Source organism: Salvelinus namaycush, chromosome 16 (genome assembly GCF_016432855.1).
Source record: "Salvelinus namaycush isolate Seneca chromosome 16, SaNama_1.0, whole genome shotgun sequence".
Lineage (NCBI taxonomy): Eukaryota > Metazoa > Chordata > Actinopteri > Salmoniformes > Salmonidae > Salvelinus > Salvelinus namaycush.
This window is the reverse complement of record NC_052322.1, coordinates 13374826-13392411: the sequence shown is the minus strand read 5'-3', so window position 1 is coordinate 13392411 and position 17586 is coordinate 13374826. Positions and strand designations below refer to the sequence as shown.

General features: G+C 41.3%; 1 protein-coding gene across 2 annotated transcripts; it reads left to right on the top strand.

Annotated features, from left to right (window-relative positions):
* Positions 1 to 5492: 5492 nt before the first annotated feature.
* Positions 5493 to 17554, top strand: tmem9 (transmembrane protein 9). Of its 2 annotated transcripts, none has more exons than XM_039010013.1 (6): positions 5493 to 5555; positions 5945 to 6102; positions 7714 to 7805; positions 12017 to 12125; positions 16514 to 16645; positions 16981 to 17554. In XM_039010013.1, exons 2-6 carry the CDS (start codon positions 6007 to 6009, stop codon positions 17131 to 17133), a joined length of 582 nt encoding a protein of 193 aa, XP_038865941.1. In that variant the 5' UTR covers positions 5493 to 5555; positions 5945 to 6006; the 3' UTR covers positions 17134 to 17554. The 2 variants fall into 2 exon arrangements, with proteins under 2 accessions (XP_038865941.1, XP_038865940.1); XM_039010012.1 differs by having other exon boundaries at positions 5518 to 5588.
* The last annotated feature ends 32 nt before the right edge of the window (positions 17555 to 17586 follow it).

The following is a 17586-nucleotide window of genomic DNA, read 5'->3' as shown; positions in this document are numbered from 1 at the left end:
GCTCAATATCCTGCTCTGCTCCAGTGGTCAGTCTCCTCTCTGTCTCCTCACCGAGCATCTCTGTCCCTTAGAGACAGGCCAGGCTGGAGGAGCTGCCACCTCAACTACTACTCTGCATCTATTTCAGGTGCACTCGCCTCACCTCTCCTCTTGGCGCCACACTCACCAGACACCTCCTCCTCTCCCTCCTCCTCTCCCCCTCCTCCTCTCCCTGGGCTCAGGTGGGTGTGTGATTGACAGCTGTCTTCTCAGTCGAGGCAGGAGAATACCACCAGCTGTCTCGGACTAAACAACAGAACAACAGTAGTTCTCAGACTGAGCCAGTGTTTTCTTTTTATCGGCTGTTAATTTGGAATGATTTCTCACTAACACCTCTATAGTTCACGCTTTCCCAGAATGATCCATGGGGCTTCTACGGTTACAGAGATTCACAGTTTATATAAACCAAAATATATAAACCAAAAGTAACTACTTCTTCGATCCATAGGGTTTCACAACATCATGTTGTGGCGTCCCCCTGGGTTTGAGGAATCCTTTAGCATTTTCAATGAAATCTATCATTCAAATGTACAGTATCAGTCAAAAGTTTGGACACACCTACTCATTCAATTATTTTTCTTTATTTTTTACTATTTTCTACATTGTAGAATAGTAGTGAAGACATCAAAACTATGAAATAACACATATGGAATCATGTAGTAACCAAAAAAAGTGTTAAACATATTTGAGATTCTTAGTAGCCACAGCTTTGCACACTCTTGGCATTCTCTCAACCAGCTTCATGAGGTAGTCACCTGGAATGCATTTCCATTAACAGGTGTGCCTTGTTAAAAGTTAATTTGAAGATAGCCCTATTTGTTAAAATACCAAGTCCATATCATGGCAGGAACAGCTCAAATAAGCAAAGAGAAACGACAGTCCATCATTACTTTAAGACATGAAGGTCAGTCAATCCTGAAAATTTCAAGAACTTTGAAAGTTTCTTCAAGTTCAGTCACAAAAACCATCAAACGCTATGATGAAACTGGCGCTCATGAGGACCGCCACAGGAAAGGAAGACCCGGAGTTACCTCTGCTGAAGAGGATAAGTTCACTAGAGTTAAATGCACCTCAGATTGCAGCCCAAATAAATGCTTCACAGAGTTCAAGTAACAGACACATCTCAACATCAACTGTTCAGAGGAGACTGTGTAAATCAGGCCTTCATGGTCGAAATGCTGCTAAGAATCCACTACTAACGGACACCAATAAGAAGAAGAGACTTTCTTGGGCCAAGAAACATGAGCAATGGACATTACACTGGTAGAAATCTGTCCTTTGGTCTGATGAGTCCAAATTTGAGATTTTTGGTTCCAACTGCCGTGTCTTTATGAGACGCAGAGTAGGTGAACGGATGATCTCCGCATGTGTGGTTCCCACAATGAAGCATGGAGGAGGTGGTGTGATGGTGTGGGGATGGTTTGCTGGTGACACTGACAGTAATTTATTTAAAATTCAAAGCACACTTAACCAGCTTGGCTACCACAGCATTCTGCAGCGATATCCCATCTGATGGGACTATTTGATGATTTTCAACAGGACAATGACCCAACACACCTCCAGGCTGTGTAAGGGCTATTTGACCAAGAAGGAGAGTGATGGAGTGCTGCATCAGATGATCTGGCCTCCACAATCACCCAACCTCACCCCAATTGAGATGGTTTGGGATGAGTTGGACCGCAGAGTGAAGGAAAAGCAGCCAACAAGTGCTCAGCATATGTGGGAACTCCTTCAAGAATGTTGGAAAGGCATTCCAGTTGAAGCTGGTTGAGAGAATGCCAAGAGTGTGCAAAGCTGTCATCAAGGCAAAGGGTGGCTACTTTGAAGAATCTAAAATCTAAAATATATTTTTATTTGTTTAACACTTTTTTGGTTACTGCATAATTCCATGTGTTATTTCATAGTTTTGATGTCTTCACTATTATTCTACAATGTAGAAATAGTAAATTAAAGAAAAGTAGGTGTGTCCAAACTTTTAGACTGGTACTGTATGAAGTGCTCTGTTAAGTGCTCTATTGTAGAACATTAAGCTTTGAATAAGGTCTAAAGCAGCAGTTGCTAAAATAACTCCATGTTTTATAACCATGGCACTGGCAGCAAATTCAGTCATGCCCAAAACAACCCTACTACTTGATGAAGACAAATGTGCAAACCCAGGTTGGCAGGATTGCTCTCTCGGCTACAGTTGGGAGGGCGGAACCATAGCGTTGTGATTTATAGTTTTGTGTTGTCCCTGGTCGATGGATCACCACTCTCTGCTGCCTCCTAGCCACCAATGTAATTACAGTGTGTATCTATTAGAATAGAAATGTCAGGAATCCCAAGCACGTACACACGCACACACACATGCACACACACACACACACACAGTCGAGTCACCAACCACCATAATTACCATGTGTGTCTATTAGAATAGTGATAGTCAAACTACCCAAAGCACATCACTGAGAAGAGAGGAGAGGGGGAGGAGAGGAGAGGAGAGGAGAGGAGAGGAGAGGAGAGGAGAGGAGAGGAGAGGAGCAAACAGTGGGGAAGTATCACTTACCGGTGTTGTTGTCTTGTTATTCAAACAATGTACTCTGCAATAACATGATAGAGAGAAAGAGAGGACTCCACAAAAGGAACTACAGAAGATGTAAAGGTAAAGGTCAAAAAGAAGAATGGTTAGAAGTAGTACTGGAGGGAGTGGGAGAGGTGGAGTGAGGAGTAGTGAAATGGTAGAGAAAAAGGTAGGCTACAACATTGTGTTTCTAATTGGAACATTCATTTTACAACAAATCTTAACAGACTTTCTTTTCATTTTGTCAAGCAAGCCCAATATTCCAAATTGATGCACAATATCTAACAGTCCTGAGAATATCTGTGCTTTAATCAGTTGTAAAGGTTACATGAATATGTGCAATTGATTGAATTGGAGGTTCAAACAACATACAATAGCTGGTCATTAGACATCAAGGCATATTGAAAGCTGCTATTCTTCCTCAATACCTCCTGACATCCTACTACAGGGATGAGCCCTATTATAAAGTATATGTATCACAATGGATGAGCTTATGCCACTGGGCCCAGTCAGTGACTGTGGACTTGGAACCTTGTAGCATCACCTAGTGGTCAAACTGACTACTTTTTGCAACAACAAAAAATGTCCTATACGCTTTTGCTTCTTGGTGGATATTCAAAAGATGTTCTTACATTCTATTTAGATGATTGAAATGGAAAGATGATCTAAACTCGTACTACATTTTTGATGTGAAAATATGATGGTTCTGAGTGCTCTGTTCTGACCTTTCAGGTGATGAAAGGCCAGTGACTGTGTGCCTCAGTGGGCAGAGTTCGGTGTCCTTAAACAGACAATTAGCCTTTGGGTGCAAAGACCCTCACTGTGCAGGAGACAGGAAGGGTTACTGCTGAAGAGAAGAGGCTAATAATGGCAGAGCTGGTGAAGCGTAATTTCTCACAGCCCAGTCTGGCTAGAAAGACTGGTGAAAGCAGGATATTGGTGGGAATTAGGACTCAATGTTTTGGGGCTGATACCAGGAATGCACCATGATGTCCACTGTACTGAGTACTTACTTAGCACATGTATGACATAGGAAAGGTGGGAAGGTGGTTGCACTCTTGAACTGTATAACTCCCCAACAATGCAGCTGTATTGAATCTGAAGTGTGCAGCCTTTTGACCTTTTGTCCTCAGGTCAAGAAGACCCTCCGATAGGTCAAGAGGGAATCTCACCATAATAAAAAACACAGGACAGATTCAGATGGCGAGAAAGAGGATGACAAGCAAAGAATACAGAGTAGCGTTCACACTGATATCATAGCTCGTTACAGAAGTATCAGTGTCTCCAACTGCCCTTTCAGTTGCTTGTGTGCATTATTGGTGTGTATGGCTTATTAAGGGTAGCCTGGGGTCTAGGGAGGGTAGCTCACTATAGAAATATTTATCTCAGATTTTTTTATAATATGTATTTTTTTTCTCCACTCCAGATACAAACGTATACATATGAACAACAACTTACAGACGCACACAAACAATGACTACATATCATCTGCCCAGACCCACATGATCTCACCCTCCATCCCTAGTGCCTGCGTTATTGTTTGCCGCTTGTCCTTAAATTGTACCTATTTGTTTTTCTCGGTCGCCCATTTCAATATGATTTTTTTTCATTTGATTTTTCCATTATGTTAATGATGGCGGATTGATTGATTTCTAATTTGTTAGTATACATTTTTTTCAAGATCAGTGATGAGAAGAGAATCATCTAGCCCATTGGGTATTTCACTACACCCCATATGCCATATATTGAAATAGGCAGACAGAAGGATTAAAAGTATGTTTACATTGTAATACAGTAATACAACTTTCTATCCCCACCCATAACTTATTTTGGTCTTTATATCGTTCCCAGAATACATGGATTATTGAGTCATTCGTTTTACACTTGTGCTGTAGAATTTGTCAAAAGATTTTAAATCGAAATTTCGTGATATCTTGGTCAGTCCAAAATTACTTATTAATTCTGTCATGGAAATAAATGTATTTCCTGTTACCAAGCCATTTATGTTTTTTATGCCTTTAGTTTTCCATGTGGACCAATTTATTAGTGAATTCCAAAAAGCTTTCCAAAGATTGTTCCATAAGGTTGTGTATTTAGGGCATGATATTGGTTCTTGTAGAATAGGTTTCATTTTCTTCCATGTTGTTATAGTGTTCTTAACTATAAAGTTGTTCATGTTCTTAGCTTGAGCCTTTGAAAATAGACATGTAAAAGATTCTGGGGTTGAGCATGAGCATCTTCAATATGTACCCATTGTTCCTCTTTAGTGCATTTAACTATATGTCACAAGTAAAAGCCTTGGGTGGCAGGTTGATACAATTCCATGTCTGGAAGGTTAAAACCACCCACAGACTTAGGAAGATGTAAAACTTTCCATTTTATTCTGTGAATTTTATTTGCCCATATAAAGTATGTTATGAACGAGTGTACTTTTTTAAGAGAATGTCTGCGGTGGGGTAATTGGTATTACCGAAAATAAATACAAAACTTTGTCAGCCATGCCATTCTATAGAGTTTTTTTCTACCTGTAAGATTTATGGGAAGATTATTACATTTTATTACATCTGCTTTCATATTGTTGAGTAATGTAATACAGTTTTCTTTATATATGACTCTATATGATATTGATATGACTACCAGGAAATAGAGCTATTGATCGGGTCAAGAAGAATAAGCAGGGGTTTACCTTATACTTTCCACCAGAGCGAGAGAGGATACACATTTTAGTCATTCAGAGAACACACATTTGTCAATAGATTACACACACTGGACTGAGGCTTTTTCCCAATAGACATCAAATTGCATGCAATGATGTACACAAATTGTATAATGCCAGGGATCCTAATAGTTCGCACTTTTTTTATTCCAACCCAGTAGGTGGCGATAATACACCATTGAAGTTCGTTGCCAACAACGGTTAACACCACTGAAGAAGAAAATCTGAAGTCATCTTGTGGTATGTGCGTAGGAAGTAAATAACGTTTCAAAGGTATTTACTAGCTAATAAGTATATCGCTGGTGTGGTATTTTTTCTGTTTAGTTTGCAACATACACATATACATCAATGGCACGAATGTCTTCGACTTAGCTTCCATTTTAGGCCCTGTTGACAGCTTGCTAGCTGTTGTGGCGTGCTATCAGATTACTGTTGACAGCAGTTGTAAATTAATTTGTTTATTTCAACATGTAGCCAGAGAGAACATGTGGGAGACAACTTAATGGAATAATATGTAGTAACTTAATAATATGTAGTATCTAGCTATGTAACTAACAGCTATCCTTGCTAAGATTTGCCATAAAGAGTGTGTTTGTGGGTGCGTGTGTGCCCTCTTCCTCCACATATAGGGTAGTGTTCTTCCTCCAGTCCAGGGTAAGGAGGTTGATACCTGGCGGGTCTGTCTGTTAGTATGTCGTCCAGGAGAGAACAGAGATCCAGGTCCCTTTTATTCGGCCTGCTGGTTGTACTGCTCAGTGACGCCATCTCCTTTGCACACGCTAGTAAGGTATATCAATTCCAGGACCATCAACACTGGTGTATTCTAGCCTAGAAGTCCCAGATCCGTTTTTGCTGTCTTGCCAATTCCATTGCCATAGCTGGCAACTTTTGAAGAAAGCTTTGAGTGATATTTGCTATGTGAATTTCATTGCCCAATGGCACAACCCCTAGACGGGGGTCTGGGGGTCCTGTTTTAAAGCTAAATTCCTGCAATTCTACATATTCTGACATGGTTTAGGCCTATGATCAGAGTGGAAGATAATTTATTTTAGAACAACCGTTACGTTGAGTATGCACATTATTTTATTTTTAAAAAGAATTATTTGGCTGTTTGACACTTTATTCAGACAGTAATTAAATGAGATGGGGGAGACAGGAAAAGGGGAAGGTTGGATGCAGGGATTGGTCCCTGTTCTCAGGTGGAAAGCTGTATCTGACATGTGCTGGGGAGTGTTACCACTAGACCAAAACTCTGCACAGTAAATACTAATATTAATGGTTTATGGCAGTGGGTAACCAAATCATAAGATTGTATTCTCCTTGTCCATAGACTGCTTTCAAGGTAAGGGCACAAACATTTTGTAATTTAGGTAAACTATCTCTTTAAAATAGGGCTGATAGAAAATCCTGCTAGCTCTCCAGGAGGGTTTGGCCACCCCTAATGTTTCCCAAGTGCTGGGTGTTTGAAAATGTTCTTGTTATATCAATTAATTTCTCAAAATCACCCAAACTTCAATAAAAGTCTAATGAATTTCAATATTCAGGTGGTTTATTCCTTCTAGTTTAATATCCGTGTCATCGTCTTACGCTACATAGAAGCAATATGTGTTTTATGACTTGTGAGTCCCCCTAAAATGTCTAAAATGTTTTTTTGATTCCTGGAGCATATAATATCCAGTGACTATTTGTATGACTTAATCAAAACAGTCCATTAATGGTTGAAAAATACATGATTTTCAAAGACCCAAGTAGGCATATCAGATTTCAAATATGTGATTACACTGGCAAAATAATGAAGAAGTGGAATAATAAAACAAGTGTGGGGAATAACAGTAATGTTTTGCTGACAAGCACGCTAATTAACCTAAATTGTTGCTCATTGTTAAGAATGAGAATTGTTTCACTGATCAGACTAAATAAAGTAAATGGGTAATACAATCTCCTGAAGACAAGATTACATAAATCTACACCCTACACCCTGCTGTGGCAAGACAGGGCGATAATAGAGGTTCCGCTCGTGATGTTAATCTGCAGGCGCAGATGCTCCGATTTCAAAACGATTTGGAGCACAGTTGAAAAGTTAATGCGCTGACTATAATGGACTAATTATGGAAATAAAAGCAGTACTTTTCAATTACGTGAGATATTAGAGATGTGCCGTGAGAGCGTGAGAAGAGGGTCAAATGCATGTGTCTCACAGCCAATGCGGGAGAGTTGGCAGCTCTGCATTGCTGTGATGGCCTACAGCGTTTGGCGTGGCAAATGACAATGACCGCAATGGCGTTGACAAGACAGCACACATAGATCTGGTATAAGCTCGTGTATACTGCTACTACTGTCATTTGTTGATAATGCACATGTCACTATATAGTAATAAGAATCTTCTCTATATTCTCAGAGTTTTGAAGATGTGCGCTGCAAGTGTATCTGTCCACCCTACAGGAACATCACCGGACACATCTACAGCAGGAATGTCTCCCAGAAAGATTGGTAAGCGATTTTCTAGTGCATAACATGTGCATGCACATAATGCTGAATTCACAGTCTAGTCTTCCAATCTAGGGGTGGTGGATTTCAAGTTCCATACCAAAAAACAACAACATCTTAGACCAACTTTACTCCACACACAGAGATGCATACAAAGCTCTCCCCCGCCCTCCATTTGGCAAATCTGACCACAATTATATCCTCCTGATTCCTGCTTATAAGCAAAAACTAAAGCAGGAAGTACCAGTGACTCGCTCAATACAGAAGTGGTCAGATGACGCGGATGCTACCCTACAGGACTGTTTTGCTAGCACAGACTGGAATATGTTCCAGGATTCATCCAATGGCATTGAGGAATATTCCACCTCAGTCATTGGCTTCATTAATAAGTGCATCGATGACGTCGTCCCCTCAGTGACTACGTACATATCCACACCAGAAGCCATGGATTACAGGCAACATCCGTATCGAGCTAAAGGCTAGAGCTGCCACTTTCAAGGAGCGGGAGACTAATCCGGACGCTTATAAGAAATCCCGCTATGCCCTCAGACGAACCATCAAACAAGCAAAGCGTCAATACAGGATTAAGATTGAATCCCACTACACCGGCTCTGACACTCGTCGAATGTGACAGGGCTTGAAAACTATTATGGACTACAAAGGGAAACCCAGACGCGAGCTGCCCAGTGACGCGAGCCTACCAGACGAGCTAAATGCCTTTTATGCTCGCTTCAAGGCAAGCAACACTGAAGCATGCACGAGAGCACCAGCTGTTCTGGATGACTGTGTGATAACGCTCTCGGTAGCCGACGTGAACAAAACCTTTAAACAGGTCAACATTCACAAAGCCGCTGGGCCAGACGGATTACCAGGACGTGTACTCTAAGCATGCGCGTACCAACTGTCAAGTGTCTTCTGACATTTTCAACCTCTCCCTGACCGAGTCTGTAATACCTACATGTTTCAAGCAAACCACCATAGTCCCTGTGCCCAAGGAAGCGAAGGTAACCCGCCTAAGTTATTACCGCCCTGTGGCACTCACATCGGTAGCCATGAAGTGCTTTGAAAGGCTGGTCGTGGCTCACATCAACAGCATCCTCCCGGACACTTTAGACCCACTCCAATTCGCATACCGCCCCAACAGATCTACAGATGACGCACTCTCAATCGCACTCCACACCGTCCTTTCTCACCTGGACAAAAGGAACACCTACAGTTGAAGTCGGGAGTTTACTTACACCTTAGCCAAATACATTTAAACTCGGTTTTTCACAATAGTAAAAAAAAATCCTGTCTTAGGTCAGTTAGGATCACCACTTTATTTTAAGAATGTGAAATGTCAGAATAATAGTTGAGAGTGATTTATTTCAGCTTTTATTTCTTTCATCACATTCCCGTGGGTCAGAAGTTTACATACACTCAATTTGGTAGATTTGCCTTTAAATTGTTTAACGTTTCAGGTAGCCTTCCACAAGCTTCCCACAATATGTTGGGTGAATTTTGGCCCATTCCTCCTGACAGAGCTTGTGTAACTGAGTCAGGTTTGTAAGCTTCCTTGCTCGCACACGCTTTTTCATTTCTGCCCACAAATTTTCTATAGGATTGACGTCAGGGCTTTGTGATGGCCACTCCAATACCTTGACTTTGTTGTCCTTAAGCCATTTTGCCACAACTTTGGATGTATGTTTGGGGTCATTGTCCATTTGGAAGACCCATTTGCGTCCAAGCTTTAACTTCCTGACTGATGTCTTGAGATGTTGCTTCAATATATCCACATAAGTTTCCTTCCTCATGATGCCATATATTTTGTGAAGTGCACCAGTCCCTCCTGCAGCAAAGCACCCCCCCAACATGATGCTGCCACCCCCGTGCCTCACGGTTGGGATGGTGTTCTTCGGCTTGCAAGCCTCCCCCTTTTTCCTCCAAACATAACGATGGTCATTATGGCCAAACAGTTCTATTTTTGTTTCATCAGACCAGAGGACATTTCTCCAAAAAAGTATGATCTTTGTCCCCATGTGCAGTTGCAAACCGTAGTCTGGCTTTTTTATGGTGGTTTTGGAGCAGTGGCTTCTTCCTTGCTGAGCGGCCTTTCAGGTTATGTCGATATTGGACTCGTTTTACTGTGGATGTAGATACTTTTGTACCTGCTTCCTCTAGTATCTTCACAAGGTCCTTTGCTGTTGTTCTGGGATTGATTTTTACTTTTCGCACCAAAGTACGTTCATCTCTAGGAGACAGAACGCATCTCCTTCCTGAGCGGTATGACGGCTGCGTGGTCCCATGGTGTTTATACTTGCGTACTATTGTTTGTACATATGAACGTGGTACCTTCAGGCATTTGGAAATTGCTCCCAAGGATGAACCAGACTTGTGGAGGTCTACAATATTTTTCTGAGGTGTTGGCTGATTTCTTTTGATTTTCCCATGATGTCAAGCAAAGAACCACTGAGTTTGAAGGTAGGCCTTGAAATACATCCACAGGTACACCTCCAATTGAGTCAAATGATGTCAAATGATGTCAATTAGCCTATCAGAAGCTTCTAAAGCCTTGACATAATTTTCTGGAATTTTCCAAGCTGTTTAAAGGCACAGTCAACTTAGTGTATGTAAACTTCTGACCCACTAGAATTGTGATACAGTGAATTATAAGTGAAATAATCTGTCTGTAAACAATTGTTGGAAAAATGACTTGTCATGCACAAAGTAGATGTCCTAACCGACTTGCCAAAACTATAGTTTGTTAACAAGAAATTTGTGAAGTGGCTGAAAAACAAGTTTTAATGACTCCAACCTAGGTGTATGTGAACTTCTGACTTCAACTGTATGTGAGAATGCTGTTCATTGACTACAGCTCAGCGTTCAACACCATAGTGCCCACGAAGCTCATCACTAAGCTAAGGACTCTGGGACTAAACACCTCCCTCTGCAACTGGATCCTGGACTTCCTAACGGGCCGCCCTCGGGTGGTAAGAGTAGGCAACAATACGTCTGCCACGCTGATCCTTAATACTGCGGCCCCTAAGGGGTATGTACTTAGTCCCCTCCTGTATTCCCAGTTCACCCACGACTGCGTGGCCAAACACGACTCCAACACCATCATTAAGTTTGCTGACGACACAACAGTGATAGGCCTGATCACTGACAACGATGAGACGGCCTATAGGGAGGAGGTCAGAGAACTGGCAGTGTGGTGCCAGGACAACAACCTCTCCCTCAATGTGAGCAAGACAAAGGAGCTGATCCTGGACTACAGGAAAAGGCGGGCCGAACAGGGCTGTAGTGGAGCGGGTCGAGAGTTTCAAGTTCCTTGGTGTCCACATCACCAACGAACTATCATGGTCCAAACATACCAAGACAGTCGTGAAGAGGGCACGACAAAACCTTTTCCCCCTCAGGAGACTGAAAAGATTTGGCATGGGCCCCCAGATCCTCAAAAGGTTCTACAGCTGCACCATCGAGAGCATCCTGACCGGTTGCATCACCGCCTGGTATGGCAACTGGTCGGCATCTGACTCGGCATCGGCATCTGATCTGTAAGGCGCTACAGACGGTAGTGCGAACGGCCCAGTACATCACTGGGGCCAAGCTTCCTGCCATCCAGGACCTATATAATACGCAGTGTCAGAGGAAAGCCCATAAAATTGTCAGAGACTCCAGTCACCCAAGTTATAGACTAATCTCTGCTACCACACGGTAAGTGGTACCGGAGCGCCAAGTCTTGGACCAAAAGGCTCCTCAACAGCTTCTACCCCCAAGCCATTAGACTCCCCCCGTACACTGCTGCTACTTGCTTTTTGTTTGTTACCTGTGCATAGTCACTTCGCCCGAACCTACATGTACAGATTACCTCATCTAACCTCTACCCCTGCACACTGACTCCGTACCGGTGCCCCCTGTATATAGCCTCGTTATTCTTATTGTGTTACTTTTCATTATTACTTTTTATTTTATCCTACTTGGTAAATGCTTTCTTCTTCTTGAACTGCACTGTTGGTTAAGGGCGTGTAAGTAAGCATTTCACGGTAAAGTCTACACTTGTTGTATTCGGCGCATGTGGCAAATAAAGTTTAATTTGATTTAAATGAATATATTTTTCATTTGTTGTTTATGGTAGTCATGGAAAGGCTCAACTAAAAATGTAGACTACATCTTGGCCCAGTCCATAATGTCATCTTGGATCCATCATAATATGTGTATTTATCGGTTCCCAGTAAGTGCCTCCATGTGGTGGAGCCCATGCCAGTGCCGGGCCATGATGTGGAGGCCTACTGCCTGCTGTGTGAGTGCAAGTATGAGGAACGCAGCAGCAACACCATCAAGGTACTGAGGTCTGACCCTTACACACAGTCCATCAGCTCATATTAACTGGTGTTGGGTGTGGTTAAATTCCACGTGCCCATAGGGACAATTTTGCCTCTTAAATAACTCCCGAGGTTAAGGGTCACCGATTGTAACTCAGCTATGGTGATCTGGAAAGTGACTTCTAAGGACTTACTGTCCACTTAGCAGATGGTTTATAGCCTTAAGTTACGTTATGGCATGTGCTGTGGCACTGGGAGAACGGAACAGGTACGGATGCTTTTATAATACCTTTTTTGTTCTTTGTGTTTTTTGGTTTTATGTTAAGGACTCTGGAGAACGTTTCTGTCTCCCCCTTTGTGCACAATTGTTTTATGAAACCACATACAGTCGTGGTTCGCTTTATGCTTTGAATCCAGCATTTCCACACCTGAGCAACCGAAGATTCCCAACTGGTAAAAACTGACAGGGGGTAATGCTAAAGAGGAAATGGTATAGGAGCATGGTGTTCAAAACCATGACTAAAAAAATACATTCACTGACTATCCATACAGCATGTACTGTATATAAGGCCCGAATAATCTAGTAAGTGTAAATGCCAGATAATGAGAGAACCAGATTGTACTGAAATGCATTTTTTTTTTTTTTTTTTTACACCTCAATGTTTATCAGTAAAATTCATTACATTTTCGTTAAGGTATGTGATGGCCGAATGTTGTACATTATGGCTGGTTTACTGGTAACTGATGTTGTACATTATGGCTGGTTTACTGGTAACTGATGTTGTACATTATGGCTGGTTTACTGGTAACTGATGTTGTACATTATGGCTGGTTTACTGGTAACTGATGTTGTACATTATGGCTGGTTTACTGGTAACTGATGTTGTACATTATGGCTGGTTTACTGGTAACTGATGTTGTACATTATGGCTGGTTTACTGGTAACTGATGTTGTACATTATGGCTGGTTTACTGGTAACTGTAAGTGTAGTAGAAGGTTCCACTACTCAGACCACAGGTTACGCTGTGGGTGCCAGAGCGGAGCTTAGTGGTGCAGGTTCCCAGGTGGTCATCGAAGTTTTAATTTTTTTAATTTCACCTTTATTTAACCAGGTAGGCAAGTTGAGAACAAGTTCTCATTTACAGTTGCGACCTGGCCAAGATAAAGCAAAGCAGTTCGACACATACAACAACACAAAGTTACACATGGAGTAAAACAAACATACAGTAGAAAAATAAGTCTATGTACAATGTGAGCAAATGAGGTGAGATAAGGGAGGTAAAGGCAAAAAAAAGGCCATGGTGGCGAGGTAAATACAATATAGCAAGTAAAACACTGGAATGGTAGATTTGCAGTGGAAGAATGCGCAAAGTAGAGATAGAAATAATGGGGTGCAAAGGAGCAAAATAAATAAATACAGTAGGGGGAGAGGTAGTTGTTTGGGCTAAATTATAGATGGGCTATGTACAGGTGCAGTAATCTGTGAGCTGCTCTGACAGCTGGTGCTTAAAGCTAGTGAGGGAGATAAGTGTTTCCAGTTTCAGAGATTTTTGTAGTTCATTCCATTCATTGTCAGCAGAGAACTGGAAGGAGAGGCGGCCAAAGGAAGAATTGGTTTTGGGGGTGACCAGAGAGATATGAAGTTCAGGTCCTTCTCCCAGATCTCAAACTTCAGGAAAGCCCTGGATGCCACATTCAGAAAGTTGAATACGGCACTCCAGGATGGGTTTTGAGTATCCTTGTGCCAGTCTGTCATGCCACCGGATTCGCCACCACACCAAACCTTGACATAGGGGTCAGGGGTAATTACCAGTAGGGTCCCCTCGAAGGCCGCTAGCATAAAGGCCCGACGTTTGCACCATGGACACCAGCCAGCATACAGAGAAACAGCAGTCTCAAGGACAGGGAGAGGGAGGAGGAGGCCATTGGGGCGGGGGGGTTCAAAACATTACCATGACAACAGGATGACCCTACTTAAGCCACATGAGTCAGAAAGAACCTGAGTCAATATGCAAACAGTTTTCACTAGGGATGGAGGAAAACATTTATTTGGTTACATATCGCAATATTATATCAATACTTTGAATCAAAGTATTGATTTCCCCCTCCCCAAAATTATGATAATTTTTTATGATAATTGTGATAATATTGTATAACGAGTTCCATTCGCAATTCCCAGCCCTAGTCTTCACAGAGAAGAGTAGATACAAATAAATAAAAAAGTCCACTACAATCCTAAAGAAAATATGTACTTTCTACTCCACTTTCTACTGACATTCAAAAGTACTCGTTACATTTTGAATGCTTAGCAGCACAGGGAAATGGTCTAATTCACGCACTTATCAAGAGAGAATCTCCATCCCTACTGCATCTGATCTGGCAGACTCACTAAACACAAATGCTTTGTTTGTAAATGATGTCTGAGTGTTGGAGTGTACCGCTGGCTATCCGTACATTTTTTAAATTGGTTTGGTTAGTATAAGGAATTTGAAATGATTTCTACTTTTTACTTTTGATACTTAAGTATATTTTAGCAAGTGCATTTACTTTTGATACTTAAGTATATTTAATACCAAATTCTTAGACTTTTACTCAAGTAGGATTTTACTGGGTGACTTTGCTTTTACTTGTAATTTTTCTATTAAGGTATCTTTACTTTTTCTCAAGTACATTTGGGTACTTTTCCCACCCCTGAATACTCACCTTTGATGGCCACTGGCATGCTGGAGAAGTGTGCTCTTCCTGGATGAATAGACCGCATGTATGGCCTCGTGTGGGCGAGCAGTTTGCTGATGTCAACGTTGTGAACAGAGTGCCCCATGGACAACGAACACAATTGCATTTTGTGGACGGCAATTAGAATGCACAGAGATACTGTGACAAGATCCTGAAGCCCATTGTCGTGCAATTCATCTGCCGCCATTCATCACCTCATGTTTCAGCATGATAATGCACGGCCTAGTGACGCAAGGTTCTGTACACAATTCCTGGAAGCTGAAAATGTCCCAGTTCTTCCATGACCTTGCATACTCACCAGACATGTCACCCATTGAGCATGTTTATGGATCGACAGCATATTCCAGTTCCCACCAATATGTGGAGATGTGTCGGGCTGCAAATGTTGGTCACACCAGATACTGACTGGTTTTCTGATCCACGCCCCTACCTTTTTTTTAAGGTATCTGTGACCAACAAATGCATATCTGTATTACCAGTCATGTGAAATCCATAGATTAGGGCCTAATTTATTTATTTCAATTGACTGATTTCCTTATGAACTGTAACTTTAATCTGATTTCCTTATGAACTGTAACTTTAATCTGATTTCCTGATGAACTGTAACTTTAATCTGATTTCCTGATGAACTGTAACTTTAATCTGATTTCCTGATGAACTGTAACTTTAATCTGATTTCCTGATGAACTGTAACTTTAATCTTTGAAATTGGTGAAGGTTGCGTTTTATATTTTTGTTCATTTTAATTTGGTAACAGAATTTTGAGCTTAATCACTTAATTCCAAATATATATTAGTTAAAGCACTATAACTAATTGGTAGGTCTACCTTTTACTTGTTACATCTGTGAACTTTCATTATACATCTGTGAACTTTCATTATACATCTGTGAACTTTCATTATTGTTCACCTAATACCTTTTTTGCACTATTGGTTAGAACCTGTAAGTAAGCATTTCACTGTAAGGTCTAGACCTGTTGTATTCGGCACACGTGACAAATAAACTTTGATTTGATTTTGCTCCCTCATGAAGGAGAGAAATGAGAAAATATCTTTGGTAACGGAATTTCAAGGCACAGGGCAATGTTTTTTTTAAACTTCCACAAGGTAAATCATTTCTCCTAAAGTAAATATAAGTGTTGATATTATTTGGCAGGGGTCTTTAGGTCAACACTAATGTGTCTTGATGTATTTCTAATACTTATTAACTTTTTCTGGTCGATGTTTTGTAAGACCCTTTTCTGTCTTTCCAGAAATCAAAGCCTTTGCTTGTTCCTAATATTTAAGATAGAAAATAGCTGCTAAAATGTATATATGCTTTAATTTTTTTTTTATATATATCTAGACTCTTAACTTTAATTTGACACCAGATTTGACATGCTCCTATGCAGTTCACATGTTGGTGTTCATGGGTCATTTTACTTCTTTTTTTACATGCCATGCCTTTTTAGATACTGTATTTGCCAATAATATTTATAATAAATGATATATTTATAATATAGAAATAATGGGTGAAATATCCCTCTCCCTCTGCTTTTTTTGTAATAATACATATTTTCTTCTCTTTGTATTCCTGCATATGTTTTAATATTTGCCTTTGCATTTCAGAAAGCAGCCAAAGGCCTTGTCTACCGAAATGTAATCAAAGCTGCATTATATCCTCTGTCCCAGGTGACCATCCTCATCTACCTGTCAGTGGTGGGCTCCCTCCTCCTCTACATGTTGTTCCTGCTGCTGGTTGACCCTCTGATCCGTAAACATGACCCTTATATCCAACCCCTTCACAACGAAGAGGACTCTGAGGTAGGCCAACTTTTTAAATACACATAGGCACACACAAATGAACGAGTTACTTTAACTGTTTGAATTCTGGAAGGTCAGATATATACAGGAGCTATTTTTCCATTTATCAGTTATAGAGTGCCAGGTTTGCTCTTCCACACAGTCACCACACAGAGGGATCATAAACTCACATTACCTATCAATTAAGCTTCGTGCTTTGATGACTTTAGTTCTCTCTGATACCGCTAAGTTTTGTTGTGGTTAACCGGGTAAGGTCAACAGGTGAAGAACACAGGAGCGTGTGTAACGTCCTGTGTCTGTAACGTCCTGTGCTCTGTCTCTGTCTCCCCTCACAGGACATGCGGCCGCAGCCTGAGGGTGCCAGTGCTGCTCAGGGAGGCAGAAGTAACACAGTACTGGAGAGGGTAGAGGGGGCACAGCAGCGGTGGAAAAAGCAGGTCCAGGAACAGCGCAAGACTGTCTTTGACCGACACAAGATGCTTAGTTAAACCCCAATGGCTGACTTCAGATCAGAGGCTAGTCACCTCCTGAGCTTTGTCCACATCTGCTGCTGTTATACTGTTATTAGCTATGTCGTTTTTGTTCAGGATTTCAATTCCTTTGCTATTTCAATACATTCCCAGCACCTTTAGGACAGTTTATGTACAGTAATGCTGTTTGGAATGATGGCTGGCCCAATTGTCCTTTGTTTCCAAAATGATGGTTGCAGTCATGACTCCTAAGCTAAAGAATACAGATGTGATAGAAGTGTACCAAATGAGGAGTATAACAAAACAGCATAATGCAAGTTATATCTTCATTTCTGTGTCATACACTGAGTGTACAACACATTTAGAATACCTGCTCTTTCCATGACATAGACTGACCAGGTGAATCCAGGTGAAAGCTATGATCCCTTATTGATGTCACTTGTTATATCCACTTCAATCAGTGTAGATGAA